The sequence below is a fragment of the Suricata suricatta genome, chromosome 5 (genome assembly GCF_006229205.1).
Source record: "Suricata suricatta isolate VVHF042 chromosome 5, meerkat_22Aug2017_6uvM2_HiC, whole genome shotgun sequence".
In the NCBI taxonomy this organism is placed as follows: Eukaryota; Metazoa; Chordata; class Mammalia; order Carnivora; family Herpestidae; genus Suricata; species Suricata suricatta.
Window position 1 is genome coordinate 68378613 of NC_043704.1, and position 23837 is coordinate 68402449.

General features: G+C 39.2%; 1 protein-coding gene across 4 annotated transcripts in view; it reads left to right on the forward strand.

The window, feature by feature from the left end:
* The window catches only part of SEC22A (SEC22 homolog A, vesicle trafficking protein), an 88002-nt gene that overhangs the window by 58123 nt on the left and 6042 nt on the right, over window positions 1–23837 (forward strand). For 3 of the 4 annotated variants that reach the window (XM_029939454.1, XM_029939458.1, XM_029939459.1), the window contains exons 6-8: window positions 6358–6423; window positions 13337–16715; window positions 21641–21824. In XM_029939454.1, the coding sequence (XP_029795314.1) occupies window positions 6358–6423; window positions 13337–13537 (267 nt within the window). In that variant the 3' untranslated portion in view covers window positions 13538–16715; window positions 21641–21824. The remainder of the gene's footprint in view (window positions 1–6357; window positions 6424–13336; window positions 16716–21640; window positions 21825–23837) is intronic. The other variant, XM_029939455.1, reaches the window with a different exon arrangement.

Below are 23837 nucleotides of genomic sequence, written 5' to 3' on the forward strand. Positions count from 1 at the left end.
GTAATTTGCCAAAATGACCAACACAAAGGGAAAGAGGAGAGGTGCTCGCCATCTGTTCTCTGGGCCTTCTAGAAAACAGGGACTTGTTCCTTTGGCCACACACTTGCGCACCTCCCAGAAAGGTGACAGGATGTACATCAGGGGACCAGCCCACAAACGTTGCCGCGGCAAAGCTGGAAGAGTCTACAGTGCACCCCAGTGTGCGGTTGGCGCTGTCGTCAGCAAACAATTGCAAGATTCTTGCTGAGAGAATTCGTGTCCGTACTGAGTACATCAAGCCCTCCAAGAGCCGAGAGAGCTTCCTGAAGCGTGGGAAGGAGAATGATCAGAAAAGAAAGAAGCCAAGGAGCAAGGTCGTTGGGTTCAACTGAAGGGCCAGCCTGCTCCACCCAGGGAAGTACACTGGGAGAAGCAATGGAAAGGAGCCTGAGCTGCTGGAACCCATTCCAGTCATGGCATGAGAAATGTGAAAGAAAAACAAAAAACCAAAAAATCTCAAGACTGTAAAAAAAAAAAAGTTTTGTTTGAACTCTTTACATCTGCGCCTTCCTTCCCTGCCCCACCCTGCTCCTGCCTTTATCCGTGTGTTGTCTCTTCCCTCACACACACTTCTGTGCTCCCTCTTGAACCTGTCCCACTTTCCCCCAGCTGCTAGCATTATTCTCTCACCTGCATTCCATTTGCTTTTTCTCTACTGGTTCTTTTCTTTTAGCTCACAAACATGCTGTTGCTTGACAGTCCTTAAAAAAACAAAACAAAACAAAAAACCTCTTGATGTACGTTCCCTTCTAATTTTTTGAAAGAATAGACTGGTTGTTCCCACTTCCTTACCTCCATTCTCTTAATCTATTGTGATCTCTTTCAAGTACTGACCATCAGGCTTACTAGTATCCTTCGGATTGCCGAAGATTGCAACCACTCTTGAGGCCTTGTCTTACATGGCCTATCTCATCTCACATACTGTTCAGTTTTTCATTTTAAAAGTAACTGTTTAGGGGCACTTGGGTGGCTCAGTCAGTTAAGTGGCTGACTTAGGCTCATATCATGATCTCATGGTCCATGGGTTTGAGCCCTTCATCAGGCTCTGTGCTGACAGCTCAGAGCCTGGAGTCAGCATCAGATTCTGTGTCTCCCTCTTTCTCTGCCCCTCCCCAACTTGTACTCTGTCTCTCTCTCTCTCAAAAATAAAAATAAATGTTAAAGTTTTTAAAAAGTAACTTTAATTTCAGAAATATTTTAGAAAACGTAGAAGCAAATAAATCACTATTAGTAGTTTTATTATGTTACATTATTCTTCTTGACATTCTCTTATCCCTTCATTTCCAAGAAACAATTTTCTCCTTTTGTTAATTTTTTCTTTATCTTCCTGTTCCTCACTTTATTTGGTAAACTACTCCCTTCACCTGTCCTTTAAATAGTGGTGGTCTCCAGTTCTGCTTGGCTTTATAGTATTCTTAACTTTACACCTTCTCTTTGGATATTATCATGATGGCCTTTTTAAAAAAATGTAATGTACATACACATCATCATCCACATGACATCCTCATACAGTAAAATGTAACCATGCCTGGTTTCAAACTCAATCATTTCAGAGCCTACAATTGGCACAACAAGTAATTCTTTACCCATTTGTCTTCCCCAGAATTAACCACTGGGTTATCCTTCTAGAAAGGTTATATGCATATGCTAGTACATATGTATTTGTATTTCTACTTATATAATTATTATTTTCAAAGTATTTCTATATAAATGGCAGTATGCCCCCCTTTTTTAAGTTTGAGAGAGACAGAGAGAATCCCAAGCACACTCTTTACTGTCAGCACAGAGCCCAAAGTGGGGCTCAAACTCACAAACTGTGAGATCATGACCTGAGCTGAAATCAAGAGTCTGATGCTTAACGAACTGAATCAGTTGGTTAATTAAGTATATTCTTCATACTTAATTGCATCTTTTCCATCTAATGTTATGTAGGAGATCATTTAATGTCAGAATTTGGAGATCTATTACATTCATTTTAGTGGTTGCATAGCATTAAAAAAATTTGTATCCCCTTTTCCCCTCCACCGTGCATTTTATTTTAGAAGATTTCAAGCTTACAGAAACATTTTAAAAACAATACAATTAGCACCCACATGTATACCTACCTACTCTTCTGTTTCTTTCCTGAATCATTTGAAAGTAAAATTGTAGGTATCATGACAGTTTATTCCAAAACTATTCAGTGTGTATGCCTTAAGGGCTAGGAATTCTCCTATATAATCACAATACCTTTATTACATCAAAGATTTTTAAGATCAATGTATTATCTACTATAAAGTTTATATTCAAATTTCTACACTTGACACCAAATATCCTTTATAGTGTTTTTTTTTTCTCTCTCCAGTCTAGGAGCCAATCTATAATTAAGAGTTATACTTAATTGTCATGGGCCTTTCATTTAACAACTATCTAAATATATGACTAACCTAGGATCTCTAGATCCAACCCTTTACTGAAGCTTACTTAAATATCTATGAAATATTATTTGAATGTCACATGGACACCTCCAATAGCATGTCCAAAACAAACTCAATGTAAGGGGCTCCTGGGTGACTCGGTTGAGTGTCTGACTTTGGCTCGGGTCATGATCTCACAGTTTGTGGGTTCGAGCCCCATGTCAGGCTCTGTGCTGACAGCTCAGAGCCTGAAGTCTGCTTCGGATTCTGTGTTTCCATTTCTCTGCCCCTTTCATGCTCATTCATTCTCATTCATTCTCTCTCTCTCTCTCTCTCTCTCTCTCTCTCTCTCTCTCTCTCTCTCTCTCTCCCTCCCTCCCTCTCTCCCTCTCTCTCTCTCCCTCCCTCCCTCTCTCTCTCTCAAAAGTAAATAAACATTAAAAAATAGATAAACTCAGTGTTTTCTGCTCTCAAGCCTACTTTTCCTCCTGTATTCCCACCTTATTTAATGGTATTATTCAACTGTTGCCTTAACAAGAAAATATGAAATCATCCTAGGCTTTTCCTTCCTTGAGGACTGTATGTGCTATTCTCTTTGGAATTCTCTTCCTATTTTGTCTACCTTTCTACTAGTTCATTCTTAATCAAGACTTCAATTAAGCTTTACTTCCTTGAGCAAACCTTTTCTGATCCTTTGTTACTCTAGGCAGAATGCGATGGGTCTCAAGTAGGCTCCCCTGTGTCCTATATACACATCTATCCCATTAGTTCACTTTGGGTGTGAATTGTTGGGTGGTGTACCTGCCCTCTTGATTAGAAAGCAATAAGCTCCTTGAGTTCAAATGGACTTAATTTTGTCTTCTATCCTAGGTCTAGTAATATAGTGCCTCGCTCATAAGGGTTTAATGAATATTTATTGAATGGAAGAATATGGGGGCACCTAGATGGCTCTGTCGGTTAAGTGTCTGACTTCGGCTCAGGTCATGATCTCATGGTTCGTGGGTTCAAGCCCCGCATCAGGCTCTGTGCTGAGAGCTTGGAGCCTGCTTCGGATTTTGTGTCTCCCACTCATGCTCTCTTTCTGTCTCAATAATAAATAAACTAAAAAAAAATTAAAAAAAAGAAATGAATGGAAGAATATGTTTATAGATAATCTCTTTAGCAAGGAAAAATAAAGATTTTTTTAAAGCTCAACTCAACTTGGAATGAATTTGTTGAATTCCTGCTATGTGCAGTTTCATGCAAGTAGTAAGACTGATTTTCTGCCTTGAAGAAAGGTTAAGGTGATGGAATTGTGAGGTGGGCAAAATGGGTGAAGGAGGTCAAGAGTTACAAACTTACAGTTATAAAGTAAATCATGGAGATATAATGTTAACATGGTGATTGTAGTCAGTAATTTGGGGTTGTATATTGAAAATAGCTAGGAGTACATCTTACAAAGTTCTCATCAAACAAGAGGAAAAATTTTGTAACTTTATATGGAGACAGATGATAACTAGATTTACTATGGTGATCATTTTGCAGTGTATGTAACAATAGAATTATGTTGTGCACCTAAAGCTAATATAATGTTATATGCTAATTATCAGTTAAAAAAGAAGAGAAAAGTTTGCCTCTACTTGAGAAGATAAGACCGGTGTACTACAGGTTTAAACAATACTAGAAAGGGGTACCCGGGGCGGTCGGTTAATAGACCCAAGTCTTGATTTCAGCTCAGGTCATGATCTTAGGTTTTGTGAGATCAAGCCTGGCCCTGGGCTCTGCCCTGACAGCGTGGAGCCTGCTTGGGATTTTGTCTCCCTCTCTCTCTCTGGCCCTCCCTCACTCACTTGTTGCTTACTCTCTCGCTCTCAAACATTAAAAAAAAAAAAACTACTAGATGGTAACCTAATTATCTGATAAACGATGCAGACAGTAACCTCAGGAGAGAGAGAAGAGTTGGTGAATGTTTTTTGAGGACTTTGTGCCAATTATGGTTCTATGTGTTTGTAAATATTATTTAATCACTACAGCTTTTATTTTTGAAAAAAGGAAGTTGAAGTTAAATAGTCCAAGACCATACAGATAGTAAGTAAATATTTGAACCAAGGTCGACTGATGCCAGAAACATGCTCGTAAGTGTTCCAAAGGCAATTAGGAGAGTTATAAAGTGATAATTGTAAATTGAGGGAAAAAATAATATCCAATTGTAGGATCATTAAATTAATGGCATATCTCCACAATGAAAGGTTATATAAATGCTACAAATCATGTGGTTGAGGAATATTTAGTATCTTGGGAAAGTTTATGATATAATGTGTAGTACTAAAAAGCAATATATAAAAGTATGATTCCATCTTTTTTAACATAAATATATTTTTGTGCAGAAAGATTGAAAGGAAGTGGTTAGCAGTAATCCAGAGTTCTGATATTACAGGCCGTATGAATTTCTTCTTTGTAACAGTCTGTTTTCCAAATTCTGTACAATGAACACACGCTTTTATAATCAGAAAAAAAGATCATTAAAAAAATAATGGATTAAGAAAAAAACAAATTAATGTCTCAGCATTATTAAAGGTAGAAATGTTTCATGTTGACCTGCCATGCCTCCAAGGTGGAACTGGCGTTAAGCATCCCAGGCAAATTAATGTTCCTATTTTAAGATCGTCTCGCTAGGATCAGCCACTCTCCCTCTGCCTTCCTGTCAGTTCTGTTGCCCAGTAGCAAGTGGAAAAGGAGTTTTCTTTATATATTATTTCATAAAGACAAGGTCATAAGAGAAACTCACATGTCTTGTGAAAATTTTCATTGTATAAAAATCCTTTTCCTAAAATAAGGGCCAAATTTCATGCTCCTGCCTGGGCTTTATGCTTTCCTTCGTAAAAACACTACTTAAGAGGAACCAAAAGAGAATAGAAAGACTTGGGTTTCCTATTAGTTCTCCATTCATTCTATGCATGATGGATCTCTGTTCTTCCTCGGGGTGGCTGTTCTTCTAGCACAGCATGTGTGACTTTTCTCATTGGGATTTAGCACACTCTAGTGGACAGAAACTTTTCAGTTTTGTTGGGCTTTTTAAAAAAATCATGTCAGATTATTTTATTGGGCAATTCAGTGATATGCTTACTAGATAGTAAAGTTTGTCAATATTTATTTGAGTCAGGTAATGATCCAAGTAAGCAGGACTGACTTTATAGGCCACTGGGGTGTTGTACATTATTGTATGTTTTTTTTTTTCAGTAGAGAGAAGAGAGACTTTTTCCTTATGTGGAAACTTTCCCATTGGCTTTCATCTTTTCTTGGGTTGATTGAGAAAAGAGGCAAAGCTGAAATAAAAACATTTGTTTGAGATCTCAGAATTGCAACTTGGGGAGCACAGATTTGGGTGGCAATTCATATTGTGTCCCTTTAGGGTATAAAAATCTAGGGTTTAAACAAGACAAAAAGGAATGTTTTTGTTGTTGCTGTTTACAAATAATTTTGTTTGGTGTTGGCAGCAGAAAACTAATCTTGTCTTAATATAATTGGTTGCTAAGTCTGTCCCCAAGCAAAATCTCTCTGTATAGCAAATTGCAGGGGTTTGGGCAGAGTCCTTAGAATATTTGTAGTTTGGCCCAGCTCCAAGTTCGTGGTTTCATCTGGTCATCTCTTTAATGGGCTCTGGCTCCATTTAAAAAATCCCTTGGCATAAATTATTCCATTTTATTTCACCTTTCCCACATGGATAAGATGAAATTGATGGGCCAAGACATAGAGGAACACTGTTAGTCTTTCTGTACCTCACACTCCTTGGGACTTTTAGGACTCTTGAGAATTTTTATATAACACAGGGGAGAATCTGACCATTCATTTGTGCACAAACATGGTAGTGTCCTATCCTGATGAATTGCTCTTGGAAATGGGCTTCCACCAGAAAAAGTAATTTTTAATTTTGTCTTTGCAGAGTGATGGTGAAGATTTTAATTACATTGTTGCATTTTTTCTTGGAACAGCAGCCTGCCTTTACCAGGTAGGTTCTCTTCAATTTTTAAGAAACACTTTCCTGTTATTGTTTGTTTCGGGTATCAATTCAAATAATTGCTTGTGCACTTTAAATAAAAATAATGTCTGAATTCTTTCCTCTCTTTAAAAAAAATTTTTTTTAATGTTTTTCATTTATTTTTTTGAGAGAGATAGCACGAACAGGGGAGGGTCAGAGAGAGAAGGAGATACAGAATCTGAAGACAGGCTCCAGGCTCTGAGCTGTTAGCACAGAGCCTGACGCGGTGCTTGAACCCACGAACCGTGAGATCATGACCTGAGCTGACATGGATGGTTAACCAACTGAGCCATCCAGGCGCCCCTCTTTGCCTCTCTTTTAATTGAACCTGTTAGCTTTGTGACCTGCATCTCCATTGTGAATGTGGTTAGATCCTAGTGAACTTAATGTTAGCTTTCTCCTGTGCCTGGTTTCAGTGGCACTGTGTCATCTGCCTGTGGTGATAAAGGCTCGTTCTAGATTTTTTTTTGGTGATCGATTGATTACTCAGCATCAGGGCTCTGCTTATATTTCAGCATGAGGATTTTGTGCTTTGGGGAAAGTCTTTGAACAGGGAACAGCTAAAACAGGATTTTCGGATATTTAATGTAGTAGTGAGGAATAAGATGGATTGCCAGAGTGGAGAAATTGGAAGAAGGGACATTAGGTGGGAGGGGATTCTGTTACTTCAGGCAGAAGGCACTGAAAGTGTGAACTCCGGTAATGATGGTCGGGATGGGGGAAGGATGTTGAGGAGGAAGGCTGCTAGGACTTGAAGCCAGGATAGATATGAGACTTAAAGAGCATGGAGTTTTTGCGGCTGGGACTAAGGAGACGGGTGCTGGTATCTTTAAGGAGAAAGCAGAGATTTGTAGGGAAGGGAGGGTAGCCATGCCAGTGACCCAAACTTGGAAATGTCTTTGCTGAGACGTGGTAGAGCAAGTAAGACCTTCTGACCTGACTTTCATAAACGACACATTTCTCTGGAAAAAAATGTTAGCTCTAGACTGAAAATACAAGGCTACCTAAAACTCAGTAGAAGTCTCTAGTGAAATACTTTGAATATATGCCTTTGACTTTATGTAAAGATGGATTAAAGCTGTTAGTTTCGGTGGCACCTGAGAGGCTCAGTGGGTTGAGCGTCTGACTTCGGCTCAGGTCATGATCTCATGATTTGTGAGTTCGAACCCTGCGTTGGGCTTGCTGCTGTCAGCACAGAGTCTGTTCCAGATCCTCTGTCTACCTCTCTCTCTGTCCCTTCTCTACTCACACTCTCTCTCTCATAAGTAAACTTTAAAAAAAAATTTTTTTTAGTTTCAAGTGGCCGTATTTTTTAAGCTCCTTCAATTTTTCTGAATTATTTGTATTTAAAAATTTTCTATGCCGTTTGACAGATTTAATTATAATGAATGACATTTCATACAGGAAATATGAAAACTTGTATTAGTGTCACAAATGCTTTAATTTTATGAAATATTCTTGTGTAGATTTTTAAAACTTTAATCTCTACTATCACACATAGGATATTATCTCATTTTTGAAAACGAGGAATTTGAAGCAGTTTAAGCACTATCTAGAGATCACATAGCCAGTTAAGTGCTGGAGTCAGGACTTAACTCTAGGTCTTCTGATTTTAAACTCTGTATTCATTCCACTATCTTATGCTATCTGTAAGCAAAATTCCTATATTTATATAATTTTATAAGCTATAAAATTATAATTTTATGACTTATATGCATTATTTTATTTTCTAAAACAATATGAGGTAAATGTTAACTTTAAAATAACTTCATGAGTAATTCTTGTAAAATGTACTTTTGGCTATTTTGCTTTAATGGAATAATTTTAAATACTACTACTAATAGCAAAATGGATGGAGCTCTTATGTGTGCTAATAAGCGCTTTACATTCCTTGTCCATTCCTTAAATAAATCCTTGCAGAAAGTCCCACACTAATGTTACCATTGCCATTTTTCTGTGAGGTCCCATCAGTTCTTACAGCCGGTTAGTGACTTGAGCTCCAGTCTGTGGGGCTCCCATGCAGTGCTGTTGTTCACGGAGCGCACACCTCTGCCGCGTTTCTCAGAACAGCTGAAGGTAGTTCTAAGGGGAGCATTGTCGCTCAGATGTTCTTTTACTGGAGAGAAGTTAAACAAATTCATGCTTTGAAAACGAAAAGCAGAAAGCCAATTTTCTTCTTACTGACAGACATGAAACTGCATGCTTTGCACATCTGCTGAGCAGAGTGATAACAATGCTGTTATTTTCCACAGTAAACATGTGATTATATTTTACTGTGTAACATGCTCCATCTGCAGCCGTCAGGATGTTTTTGAATCCTCTGTAGACCAGACCTGAATGGTGACCAGGCTGTGGATGCAGAGAGCTCAACAACATCTTGCTAGGGAACATTTGAAATAGGATACCAAAAGATCTAGAAAGTAGAGACTGTTCTTTTTACCCCTCAGTGCTTTACCTTGAAAACTTCCAGCCTTCCAGGAAAGTTGAAAGACTGGTACACTGAGTGCCACCACTTACTAACACTTTGAGCACTTCTTGTATCTCACTCTTTTTGTATGTGTGTGCATATAGTGTGTATGTTAGTTGTTTATAAAGTAAGTGCAGACATATACATTGAGTATAAAGTTTGTTGCCTTATTAAACTTTTTATTTTGAGATCATTATACTTGTTGTAGAGAGATCTATAACTTTTACCTGGTTTCCCCTAGTAGTACCAGCTTATACAACTATAATACATCATCACAATTCATGTGTGTAGAGTTGGTTATAGTATTTCCATACTATCCTTCTGGTGTCTGTAGGATCTATAGTGATGGTCTCTTTCATTCCGCGTGTGTTGGTAATTTGGATCTTCTCTTTTACTCTATCAGTCTTGTTAATTTCATTGATCTTTTCAAAGAACCTGCTCTTTGTTTTGTGGGTTTTTTCTGATATTTGATTTTATTGATTTCTGCTCTGACTTTTATTATTTCATCTTTCAAGCTTGCTTTGGTTTACGTGGCTCTTTTTCTAGGTTCTTGAGATGGGAGCTTAGGTAATTGATTTGAGAATTTTTCTCGTTTGTAGTATATACTTTTAGTGTTATAAATTTCTCTCTTTGAGAACTTTATTATCTGTGTTTCCTGCATTTTTTAGTATGTTGCATTTTTTTCTTGTTTTAAATTTTTTTATTTTTATATTTTCAAGTTTTTATTAAATTCCAATTAAGAATGTAATATTCGTTTCAGGTGTAGAATTTAGTGATTTAATTGTTTATAGCACCCAGAGCGCATCACAAGTACTCTCTTTAATACGCATCACCTGTCTAATGCATCCTCCCCTCCACCTCCCCTCCAGAACCCTCAAGTTTGTTCTGTGTAGTAAGAGTCTTTCTCCTGGTTTGCTTTTTTCTCCTCCCTCTCCACCCTCCCCCGCCCCCTGCTGGGCTCACCTGTTTCTTTTTTTAAATTCCAAATATGAGTGAACTGAAATGCATTTGTTTGTTTCTGACTTATTTCATTCTTTTTTATGGCTGAGTAATATTGCATTTTCTTTATCCCTTCATCAGTCAATGGATATTTGGGCTCTTCCATAATTTGGTTGATAGGTTGCATTTTGATTTTCATTTAATTCATTGCATTTAAACTATTTTTTTCTTGTGACTTCCTCTTTGACCTATGGATTATTTAGAATTGTGTTTTGCTTCCAAGAATTTGAAGAATTTTCAGTTTTCTTCCCATTATTGATTTCTAGTTTGATTCCACTGTGGTTGGAAAACACTCTGTGTGATTTCAGTTTTTTAAATTTGTTGAAATTTGTTCTGTGGCTCAGAATATGGTCTGTCGTGGTATATGTTCCATGGGCACTTAAACAGAATGTCTATTTTACTGTAACTGAGTAACTGCTTTATAATTGTCAGGTAGATCATGATGGTTGATGGTGTTCAGCTTTTCTGTATCCTTGCTGATTTTCTATCTAGTTCTATCAATTGAGAGAGAAGTATTGAAGTTTTCAGTTGTAATTGTGGATTGGTATATTTCTCATTTCAGTTCTATGAGGTTTTGCTTTGCATATTTGTGTAGCTCTGTTTGGTTCATACACATTTAGGATGGTTGCCTTCTTGGTGGATTGATCCATTTATCATTATATGTTATGTATATAAATATATAAGTTATATATACATGTATATTTTATATAATGATATATCCCTGTCTAGCCCTCTGTTTTCTTTTTTGAAATATTTTTATATTTATCTGATAGTAATATAGTCATTCTTGCTTTCTTTTGATTAATGTTTGCATGTAATATATCCCTCTCCATCTTTTTACTTGTATCTTGCCTACATTATTTGAAGTGAGTTTCTGGTAGACAGATTAAAAACTGTTTTTAATCTGCTCTGCAAATCTCTGTTTTTTAATTGTATTTAGGCCATTACATTTAATATAATACATTATAGGGCTTCAGTTTGCCATCTTGTTTTTTATTTTAATGTTTTCTTTTTCCTGCCTTCCTGTGGGTTACTTGAATGTTTTTGTAGAACTCCATTTTGATTTATCTGTAGTGGTTTTGAGTTTATCTCTTTGTATAGCTTGTAAATGGTTCCTCTAGGTATTACATTACACATACTTAGCAATTTTTTGGTGGTGTCATTTTACTAGTTCAAGTGAAACATAGAAATTGTATCTCCTTTTATGTCCCTTTGTCCCCCCATTTATAATTTGTCTTATATTTTTCCTCTACATATATTTAGAACCACATCAGACAGTGTTATTAATTTTTACTTCAGCCATCAAACCCAATTTAGAAATCTCAAGAGGAGAGAGAGAACCTATTACGTTTATCTATATTTTTGCTGACCTTGCCTTTTGCTTTCCCAGTGTTCCAGGGTTTCTTCTTTTAGTGTTTCCTTTCTGCTTAGAGAACGTCCTTACATCATTCTTTTAGGGTGCATCTGTAGGTGTCAAATTCTCTTAATCTTTCACCCAAGAATAGAGAATGTCTCTATTTCTCTTCCCACAATATACGTATTAATTACAAAGAGGAAAATAGGAACTTCACAGTGGAGAAACCTGTTAGACCCCACCTTACCAAGAGGTCAAAACTAACATCACCAATTATAAGATATATTGCACATCACCTTGTAGTATTCTTGCCCAAACTGCATATCCTCAATTCAGTCTTGAGACAATGTCAGGCAAGCTAAAATTAATTATTCTACAGAATAATTATGCCAAACTGCATATCCTCAATTCAGTCTTGAGACAATGTCAGGCAAGCTAAAATTAATTATTCTACAGAATAACTTTCTACAAAATGATACTCCTTAGATTGTCAAGGTCATGAAAAACAAAGACTTGAGGAGCTATAGCAGATTTGAAGAGATAGGGCAGCTGAATGCAGTAGGGAATACTGGATTGAATTCTGGACCAGAAAAAGGGCTCTAGCGGGACAACTGGTGAAACTCCAGTGAGGTCTATAGATTAGTCTAGAGTATTGTATCAGTGATAATTTTCTGGTTTGATCACTGTACTGTGGTTATGCAAGAGGGTCACATTAAGGGGAACAGGGTGAAGGATATACAAGAACTTACTGTTTTTACAACTCTTCTCTAAGTCTAAAATTATTTCAAAAGGAAAAATTATTTTTCCAACTTTTTTTACACAGTGCAAAATAACTCAAATAAGTGCTTCCAGTTCATTTTGCTTGGATAGCTGTCTTCTTTGTAAGTAAGCAAAGTCCTAATTTGTGTAAGAACAGATTTAACAGAACATTTCCACATTCTCTGTGCATTGTTTGCAGCAATGGTCCTTAAAGTCCTTCCTATACTGAAGCCTGGATGAAGTTTCATAGAGATCTGTGCTTCTTTCCTAAGACTTGTAATCACATGTAATTCCTGTGTTTAACAGATTGTGAATCGTAGATCTCATCTAGAAAACAGTTTATTCAATCAAATTTGTATTGAGCACTTACTAAGTTCTAGGCACTGTTCTGGGCACTGGAGATAAATGAGTGAACAAGACAATCAAAAATCTCTCTTCTCATGAATATTGATAACAAAAGCATATTTTTAAAGTGTGTTTATAGTTATATTGTGGAGAAAAATAAAGCAGGAAAAGGCGAATACCGGGATTTGGGGTTTGGGAGAGTACTTTCCTTACTCTGTTTTCTAAAATAGTACTCATTACATGCTCTGTCCTTTTTTCAGTCTTTTATTTTAAGGCATAACTATTTGATATTTTATATCCTATATCTAATCTTATTTACATATATAATCGTTCTCTCTCCCCTAGAATGTACGCTTCATTTGAGCAAAGGCTTTATTTGGTTACTTGAAACTAGAGAACAAGGCCTAACTTGTAGCAGGCCCTCAATAAGCACCTGTTGAATGAATTCTAGCTCAAATGTTCACTCAGATCCTCTACCTTGCTTAGTTCTTAGCACTTAATGGGGGGGGGGTCAGTAAATATTTATTGACTTCATTAATATGCAGATTCAGGTTATATAAGAGCTTATTTTGCTATGTTTTGTTTGAGTGTTTTTGTACTTTTCTGAGGTGAGAATGAGCGGAGAATCCCCGTAGACCTTGAGAATCCTTCCGAGTTGCCTGTCCCCTTTAGGAGTGTGTTCAGGCTGTTGGCAAGGGAGTTACCCAATTGTAACTCCATTTTACATGTGATATAAAATGTTGTATCTTTTGACAAATGAAAAATATCAAAGGGAAAATCCGTTTTCTTTTCAAGCTATATAGCTTTCATAGCTGCACGTCTTAAAGATGTTACATTATCTTATCTGTAGATGAAAACTTCCCTCATATTTTACTCCCTGGCCTGTTAATATTTTATAGTAGAAGCATATGTTTCTTTTCTTGTAACCCTAATCATCTTTCATTTTATATTTTGAACAGTGTTATTTACTTGTCTACTACACCGGCTGGCGGAATGTCAAATCTTTTTTGACTTTTGGTTTGATCTGTCTGTGCAACATGTATCTCTATGAACTGCGCAACCTCTGGCAGCTTTTCTTTCACGTGACTGTGGGAGCGTTTGTTACACTACAGATCTGGCTAAGGCAAGCCCAGGGCAAGGCTCCTGATTATGATGTCTGACACCATCCTTCAGACACATTGCCTCGGCTTCTGGGGGAAAAGGAGGGGGCATATTTAACTGCCACTGTGATGAAGAAACTGTTCACCACAATTGAGAAGCTCTGCTTTCTTTTTCTCCAACTATCCTTTTTGTTTCAAGTCATCATGGCATGCCTGGGAGCATGCAATACCTAGTAGGCAAACTCTGCATACTAGCCTTGAGATGATTATTCAGAGGAGGAGATTCTCTCTACAGGGCCCTGACAGTGGAAGAGCCATCAGATGCCCTTGGAAGATTTGGCCAACAGTCCTGAATCCTTCTGAAGAGTTCAATCAAAACCTGTATGTGGTACATGCTCCGAGGACCAAGTGGGAACTCTACAACCCGGGTTCGCCTTTATGAGACATGAGCATAGACCAAATAAAAAGAGGTCACGAAGCTTATATTTAAAACAGCTTGCTAAGAATCAGATTATTTGCACATTTATGGTACCATGAGCTTATGAAGTCTAGGATGGTGTGGAATTGGTTCTTTTCATCTTATATTTTTGCTTGAATCTTAATTCTGGAAATCACTTGATGTATGAGAAAGCTGTTATGAGCTCATCTCTAGAACATCACAAGTATTGAAAACACAGTGACATATGTTCCCTTTCTAGACCATGTTTGTAGTTTCTTTTGAAATCACTGTTTAACAATGTGGTTTGTTAAATTATCGCCATTGTTTCCCAAACCTCAATCACTTAAATATTACATATAGTATTATTTCTTAATATTTATCTTTAAATTTTAAAATATTGTGAAAACAAACTAATCTCTACTCCAGGAGGAACACCGGCATCAATTTACCATGAATAAAAGGTAACTACAAAATAAAATTAAAACAAATGTTATTAAATTGTAGCTAGATACTAATGTCTGCTAAGACTCTGAATCCAAGAAGCCTGCTCAGTGTTGCAGTGAGAGAGATGTTACCCAGCACCAAAATGGGACTAACTCTCTCTGTGGGATTATCAGAAGGATGAAAGAAGACTGTAAAGGGAATGACATTCTCACTGTGATGCTGCATTCATTATTTTGTTCTGTGTTGTATACCACCCACCTAAAGCCCTCCTGTGGGCTACCAGTGACATGGGTCCTGCTCAGTGGAGACATTGAACTTGTCTAAAAGAATGAGAGGGTATCTTCTCCCAGCAATTCTTATTATTTTATGGCTTTGAGGAGTTCAGCACCTAATCTCTTAGAGAACTTGTTTGCTTTTTAATAATAATATAAAGATTGTTCAAGCGGTTATGAATTAATAACCTAGGAAGCACAGTTTATTCCATTAGCAAAATCTACAACTCTCCTGTTTTTGGAAGTTACCTTCATTAGTGAGTTTCTTTTGTTTTTAGAGAAAAGATTCCAAACAAGGAATACATAAGGCATTAACATTTGACATCCAGAAACCAGTGGGCCCATTACATATAATTCCTGTTACTGGGCCTATTTGTTAAGCAGAAGAAATAGTCTGGAAGGGTAAAGTCCTCGAACTACCATGTCTTCTTGAACCTATATATGTGGTATGCCTGCAACCGTAAAATCTTGCTAAACTAGAACTTTTTGCTGCCCTCCACTTTTAGGAGAATGAGGCAAAAGGAAGACCATAAGCCTATAATATCAGGGATTTATTTGAAACAGGAAACTCCAGTTCACTTCAGTTTTCTGCCTCTGACAAAACTACACAGAAATTCTATATATTCTGAGAGCTGCCCCAAGATATACTGCATGATCCTGACTCATCAAAATAAACCTGATTTATGTTTGGCATTTTTTTACTTACTGAGCCAGGAAAATGAAGTGGTTCAGGGTAGAAAAATTTTTCTGAACTAATTGTTAAAACAAGAGGAGTTCTCTTGTAAATAGCCAATTAACCAAGAAGTTGGAGCATTCTAGTTAATTGTGATTTTGCTGTATATTGATACTTATAGCTCTCTTACCAGTTTGGTTCAATTTGGTTGTCCTTAATATTGAATTATTGGATTACAGTGTTTGGTGTTTTGGATCATTCAGCAAGGACGCTTGAAAACTCACCAGCTGTTTTATTTGTTTTTTGTTTTTGTTTTCTATTTTTGGATAATGGGATGTTTACATCTTAATGTAAAAAATGAAACAGGTATAAATAATGTTTTATGTATAGAAATGCTTTTTTTCCCTGTTATTTGGTATCTGCATTACTGAGTGTTTCTATAACTTCTTTGCTCTATCATGTTGTTGCCAAAGAAACTATGAACTTGGAATGAAAATTTTTGCCATTGGTATCAAGTTTTTAAGCTTATTGGGCTTCTAATGTGATGATAGTAATACTGCACTTTAATTTCCGAGAACAGTTCTGTGTTTACCTCATCAAAATGAGTGTTGTTCTGGAAGGAGAGAATTAGTTGTCCTCTTGTTATAAAGGAGGAAACTGAGGTAATCAGATGTTAATGACTTATCTCGGGTCACAGAGTTGAGCACATACAACTTCTAATCCCTTAGCCTTGTGGCCCTGCCTCCCCAGAGTCGGGACTCATGGAAGTAACTAAGGTTGCACTCAGAATAGATTTGTTCTTGGTAAAATCAGGGAATTGAGGACTTAATGAGCTCAGGCTTGCTAGTGTCAACTCTAGGTGTCTATTAAGGTAACTCTGGAATACTGCTTTTTTTTTTTTTATTAAGGTGTCTTAAAAGTAATTACAATATTTGCTTGCACTTTTGGTCTGTATTTATACCTAGCCTGTTTCCCAAAGACAGTTGAGACACCATACCAAAATAAGACAAATACAGCAATAGTAACTATGAACAGAAAGGGAGAAGCACAAGAATCAGTGAAAATGGAAGGTGAACATGTTGCTGTTGTTAAGTATAAAATTTGACTTTTGAACTTCCTGGAAATCGTGGCTAGAAGGGTAACAAGTTTCTTGGTGCTCTAGCTCTGTCTGTAAGAGTCTACCAGTTCTTCAGGGAGGACTTCTTCCTGAGGGATTCTGGTAAAAAGGTTCATGCCTGTGAAATGCTAAAATGAACAAAATCCTCAGTGGTTTTAGCTGCTTGCATATTAATGATTGTGCCTTGATCCTCAACTTGTACTGTCTTTCAGAGGCTTTCATTTAAGGAGTTTTGGTGTGGTTAAAAGAGGATTTTGTTCACATAAAGAAGAATTCTCCTAAGCTAAAAATAGGTATGTGTTAAAGCTTGAAAATCCATTTGAGACAAATGCCTAGAGACATGGAGAACCTTTATATAAAGCATATAAAGTTAATGTGCTGTCCCTGGATTAGCACATTTATTTTGTATTAAATGTGGCCTTTTCCACAGTGGAATCTATTCTGGAGAAATGGCTGGCTCCTTTTCTGTTAGGTCATGTCTGGATTAGACCTGATTTGTCAAGGCTCCACATACCAGATTTGTCATATGAGCTTTAACCTCCATGTCACAGAAGTGCTTCCTGCTGAGTTTAGCCACTCATCAAAATGGGAGTTGCTTGGCTTTAGTCCCAAAGTCTTACTAGGAACCCCACTCCCAGCTGTTGGATTTCCAAGAGATACAGCAGTGTGTGTGTATGTGTGTGTGTGTGTGTGTACATGCGTGTGTGTGCACGTGCGCTTGTGATGTTATTTTAACAAACTTTTAGTTTATTTTAAAAGTTAGAGCTATGATAAAGTATATAGTAAAAGAACAAATAAATTGCACTTGACCTTGAATAAAGCAGGAGTTAGGGGCACAAACCCTCCCCAGTGCAGTAAAAAATACATGTATAACTACTTAACTACTAATAGCCTACAGCTGACCAGAAGCCTTACTGATAACATAAGCAGTCAATTAATGCATATTTTGTATATGTATTATATACTGTATTCTTATAGTAAATATCTTAAGGTCATAAAGAGAAAATACATTTATAGTACTGTAATTATAAAAAAAAAAAAAGTCCACATGTCAGAGTGCCTGCATGGCTCAGTTGGTTGAGCGTCCAACTCTTGATCTCAGCTCAGCTCGATCTCAGGGTTGTGAGTTCAGGATCTGTGTTGGGCTCGGTGTTAGGCGTGAAGGCTACTTAAAAAAAAGTTCACGTTTAAGTGGCCCCACACAGCTCAAAATTGTTCAAGGATCAACTGTATTTCAAAAGCAGCCACCACTCAGATCAAATTGAACACTTTAGCCTTACCACAAATTATAGGTAGTTCTTCAGGGCTGCCATCTTTGTCTGTGGTCAAGCCTTCTTTGTATTTTTCTGCTTTGTCATCTCAAAGGAAATGCTGTAGTAAAATCAAACCTGATTTTTCATTTTGATTGGCTTTAGTAATATGCTACTTAAAAGTTAATAAAAGAAACCCTTCAACTCTAAGGGTTATGAATGAGCTTGTTATGTAAAGGTTGTGTTGGCTGAGAATTTAACTCTTCTAGTCTTACTGGTTAGAGTTAGAAATGTCTGATCATCTTCATCGGTGTTCTAAGACTGCTGTTGAATGCTGGCATATTGCAGCCTCCTATCTGAGCAGTGAACTTTTCAAAGAGCAGTGTCTGTGGCTGCCACTCTTGTAACATCTTCCTTGAGTAGCCAAGTTTTCTGGATTACTCTATTTCACAAGATGAAGTCAGGGTGCTGAACGCACTGTTGAATGCACTGTGTGGTTGGAAGCCATGTGGCTTGTATCTTCCTTCGTCGTGAACAGGGAGTGCAGCTGACCTGTGTGTACATGTTTTCTTCTGCATTAGCAGTGTTACTCTATAGTAAGTAGTCTTAGCACAATTGGAGGCTGTAGGGAACTCTGGGAGAGAACAGGCTTAATTCTCAAAGAGTTCCTGAAGTCAGTACCATGGCCTTATGAATTGTTCCTGCTGTTTCCTTGGTAACAAACAGTATTTTCAGCCCCGCCTCACCCACTGTTCATATTTGCCCTTTTTTCCTGCATCCCACAGCACAGCAGTGCAAGTGTCACTGAACGGAAACATATTCAGGCTCCATCTGAGAGTAGGAAACAGGACTAAAAAATTCTGTTTCCCATTTGGTCCCAGTGGCCCCTCCCCAGCTCTGCCTTCATTGTTTGCCTACTGAGTGCCAGTGCTTTTCTGTGAGGCTGGGGTATCAAGGACTTTGCAAACAGTATTTGGCCTTCTACTTTGAATTCTTCTCATGCCTGGGACTAATAAGAATTCTTAGCACCTTTTGCAGGCCAGGGCTAGATCCTTGTACATGGTCAATCCTTATGGCAGCCTGGGGGTGGGAGGCACTATCTCATGTTCACTTGAGGAAACAGACATAACATTCAAACCTGAGATTCGGGCTTAAATGATTCAAAAGTTGGTGTTCATTTTTCTGTGCTGCAGATTCTCAGAAAGAGTATCCTTCGTGTGTATGTTACTGACAACCACTAGGCTCTAACTGTTCTAGCAGCAGTGAGAACAAAGCCGTCATGGAGGGGAAATGACACTGTGTACAATAAGCGTGTCATCCTCACAGAAAGCCTATCTGTAAGCTTTCTTTTTCATAGACGGAGTACCTGAGGCCTAAGAGGTTAAGTCACTTGACCTCAATCTTGCCACCAATCTTGGTGGCACCAAGATTTCAGTCCAGATCATGCATAGTCAGAACTCATGCATGCTTTTAAGCACCGTGTAATATTAAGCTAGACAACATGGAAATATTTTGAAATACATAAGGAATATATGTTGGAATGTATATCCAAGTAATCCACATTTTTAAAGTTTTATATAAGTAATCTCTGCACCCAACATAGGGATCAGTCAGTGCTAACTTCTGCAGTGTGGATATCCAAGGCTGAGTAAAGTGGTTTCCTAAAATTCCTGTATGTCCAACAGTGACATGGGGACATGTGGCTGCAAGAGGTATGGTGAAACTTAAATGAGCCTTAGATTTTAGGATAAGGAGCTATACTTAATACAAAGTCTGATCTTTGTATTAAGACTAATGATTCTTGATGTAGAATGTTAAAGCTTCACTAGTGATTCATTTGTTACAAACATTTGCTCTTTCTAATTGAAGGACAGAATTGGTTCTCTGATACAAAGTAATTTTATGGAAATTCTGCTTTAAGTGGTCCCTGTATCTGAAAACACTAAACAACAACAAAAAAAATAGAACACAACTATTTACAATATTGAATATTAATTATGAGCTCGGACTCAGAGTCCTTGGCTCTCCCTTCTACTGGCATTGTGACCTCAGCAAGTCGCGTAACCTCTCTGCCTCCATTTCCTCATCTGTGAAATGGGGATAATAATAGTACCTTGGGCAAAGTGTTGCTGTATTGAATGAGTCCATATAGAGAAAGCACTTAGAGCCTGGCACACTGAGTGCAAGGACAGCATGGCCCATCATGTTGTGGTCTGTCTTGTTGGTGTTGTGATTACTTTCAAGGTAATATGTCTTTTACATTGCAAATGCCCCTAAATATAAGTCATTGTACAAAGCTTTTCAGAGATCAGCAGCTAAGGGAGGATCCTGTTGAAATGTCTAGCAGGCGTGTTGCCTGCCCTGACACGCTCTTATGTGCACACTTCTGGGTGAGGCAGTGGGGATGCATTCAAGGGAAGAAGGGAATGGAGAGACTCGTGCTTGCCAAGTGCCTGCTGTTTGTCAGCTGCTTTCGGTACACCAGGTCATGTGAGCCTAACAGTATCCCTCTGAGGTAAGTGAGCAGGATCAGTTGTCCATTGTCACACAGTCTGGGAATGGTAGTCTGTGCTCTCCAGGATCCCACAGTTTCCCAGGCACTGGAATGCTGTCAAAAGGGGAAGGTCCCTCTGGGAATGTCATGTTTCAGTGTGGCCCTAGCTCTGTGGCCCATCATTGTGTTCTCTGATTGCTCTGTTCTAGTGGGTACTCTTGATGGTGGCCACCCTAGTGCCCAGCACTCTGTAGGGGCCTCCATGACTGTGTGTGTGGGGGGGGGGGGTGTGGTCTGTGCATTGATGGGAAGCAAGGGTGGCAGGATGCAGCCAGCAGCCTCCAAGCCATGATACAGAAACAGCATATAGGTGCTGGGGATGTGATGCGTAAGGCATTCTTAAAAAGTGCAAATGCAACATGACTCTTAGAGGATTAGTCTGATGCAAAATGCAGTCCTTCCCTTACCCCCCTCACCCTAAGAAAAAATATCCCACATGAGCCAGGATATGCCACTCTAGCAACTGACAAAGTCAAAGCACAGAAGCAACTTTTGCAAAATTGGAAGATAGAGATGCTGACAAACCAGAGATTCCAGGCAGGTCTAAATTAGAAATTGGCTGAGAGGGAGAAAAAGTGATGAGGCCCCTAATGGATTTCAGTTAGAATTTTTTAGTTCACAGGCCTAATAAATCAGCAGTAGGCAAGGGGTTTTGGGGAGGAATATGCACTCACCAAGTGAGGTGGTGGCTCGATTCTCTTCACTAGAAACAGATTGGTGGGTGAGGTTTAAAGCTAGCAAGCTAGTTGGGACAGGGTGCCTACTTTACCCTCAGCCCTAGACAATCCTCTTCCTTCTCTTTGTCACCTTTCACCTTCATCCCATCTGGACCTTCTTCTGGGTCTGTGAACCAAGACTGATCACCTGGCCCTCAGTGCTGCATGGATCAGGGCCCTTGGTAGGAAAGGACTCTGGCCACACTGCTGTTGCACATGGCTGTTGCTGCTACTACTGATGTGGTGTCTGGAGGAGGACAGAGCAGAGGCTGTTGCAACTTTGGTTCAAAGGTGGTCTTCCCACAGATCCCCCTTGACGTGATGCTTTCATTTCATTTGTCTGCCTTTGTTTTTAAAAACCTTAAAATCCTAACTTGATTGTGTTTATGTTTGTGTCATATTGTGGCCTGGCACATGAAGATCGGACAGGGTCACACAAATATTTAGAATCAGAGAATGCTAGAGGAGAAAGGAACCTTGGAGGTCATTCCAATGGCCTGACTTGGCTTTGTTCTGGTGTCTGTCTGGAGAAGCAATGACCCTGCAGGTGGGAAGGGAAGATAGGCAAGAAGAAAACAGCAAATACTATATTTTTTGTTCCAAGACAGGAAAACAAACATCGAAGAGCTTTTTTGAAAATCTGAATGGTCAAAAGCTATAGTACTATAGTAAGCGGACCTCTTGTCATCTGTTCTCAGCCTGGAGAAGTGGCAGGCCCTGTGTCCCTGCAAGATCGTCAGCACCCAGCCAGATCAGTGCGCTGGATAGAAGTGCCTGTGGGCACAGAAGTGCCACAGCTTTTCTCCTTGAGGATCAGAGCAGCTTCAGGAGAGGCATCAGGTCCTTTCTCCCACTGCCTCCTGGGCTGGGGGTGAAGCACAGGTGAGAAAAATACGTATGGGAAAGCTCTTTATACACTTTGGACTAAGTTCATCCAAAGGCAGGGTGTGGAGGGCATGGTATTCTCTGGTCTGCTGTGCCCTCCCCCTTCCCCCTCCATAGAAAACACAAGCCCTTCCAGCTCTCCTGACACCTGTGCTAGGTGATACTGGCCATGGCCAGCATGCACCAGACTCAGCAGTCCCTTCCTTCTGGACACAACCTATACAGCATTTGGTCTCTTCAGTGAGGAGTTATTTTGATTTAAACAAATTCAAAAGTTGGGAGTTTTCATAGTGTGTGTCCCTGCCACTGCTGTTCTCTTGTTCAGGTGGCAGTGACAATCTGCTCAGGGCTACTTTGGAGCATCGTGCATCCCAGTGCCCAAGGATGCTTTCCTGCCCTGCAATGATACGGGCTCAGCATCTTTCCCAAGCTCTAGAGGCTCACTTTCTGCTAGTTAGCAACTCATGGCCAGCTTGCAACATTATGGAAAATGCCCACATTTTATCATGTAAAAACTATAGCTCTGGGCATCATTTATATGACCCTCAGTGATACCTGCCTTTGGCCAAGTTCTGTAAATGTATTTGTGGTTTTGAAAGTCTTAAGGTAACAGGTGAATATGTAGCTTCAGCTCCCTCATTGTACCAAGCTTCACCATGCCTTCCCATGAACATTGCTAACCCCCTTTTATGAATCAGATCCTCACCATGTTGGCTGAAGTCTGGTCTTGGTTTTAATGGTCTTTGCTGTCAGTGGATTTTTTTTTTCTTTATTTTGACAGAGAGCAAGCGGGGGAGGGGCAGAGAGTGAGGAGGACAGAGGATCTGAAGCAAACTCTGCTGAGAGCAGAGAGCCTGATGCAGGGCCGGAACTCCAGAACTGTGAGATCATGACCTGGGCTGAAGCTGGATACTTAACCAACTGAGCCACCCACGTACCCCATGATATACTGCCTTCTGCATGCATGCTGTCAGTGGATGTTATAGCAGGGTTCAAAACTCACCACACATGTCAGTGGTGTCTTTGCTAGTAAGTTTTGCTAATTAAGATTCTAGGTATGGATAGGCTTTTGCACACAAGTATAAATCTATAAGGGAGAAACAGATCCGTTCTGTGGAACTATTTCAATGGAGAAGGGACTGGGAAGGGCTCATAAAGGTTAGGAGATGCATTCGTTTGCTGTCCTGCTGTGCACTGGGGGTGCGAGCACATGCATATGGTGCCCCGGGCCTGCCTGAGGGCTTGCCCTCAGTCCAGTCAGCCTAAAGCTTGGCCTTTTCATTTGGTTTCTTTTGATAATTGATGTACCCTAGCCTGAGAAGTTCTCAGTTAAACATGAGCTCTATACAATTGCATCCTTTACCATGGACAGGGGGATTGCTAATGCTGCTGAATTCATTGGAGCAGGGGGCCTGCCGATGACCAGGACTGCCGTGGCTGTGTCTCCATGTGGCCATTGTTGAAATGAACCCAGTGAGGGCTTTTTCACTGGCTCTTTCATTTTCACTTGACCAAATCCCTCTGGTTTTATTTCCTGAGCCCAAATATAACCCTACATTTGATGTGTGCAGCAGGCAGGAACTGCATCTCGAGGTAAGAGGAGTCCTGGGCCATGCATGAAGTTACCTGTATGAGCTTAGCTGGCAGGCCTGCTTTGAATCTCGTCTCCTAATTACCAGTTGTAGGAGTTTAGGCAAATAACTGAGCCTCTCTGGATCTCTTCATCAGTGAAATATGGTGGCCAGGAGGATTAAACGAGATAAAGTTTGTATGGTGCTTCTCCCTGAGTCTGGCACACGGTGTCCAATAAATGGTAGCCTTGTTATTAGCTATCCAGCTCCAGTCAGTACACCTCCGCTTGCATCTCCCTGTTCTCCCGGCTACTTGGGTCCTTTCAATGATCTGTGTTCTTGTATTTTCAACTTTCTTTCCCTTAGCATAGAAGTTGGGCTCACTTGTTTTAAAACCTCTTCCCCTCAACCCTGGATCTTTTCTGCCCCCATCCTCAGT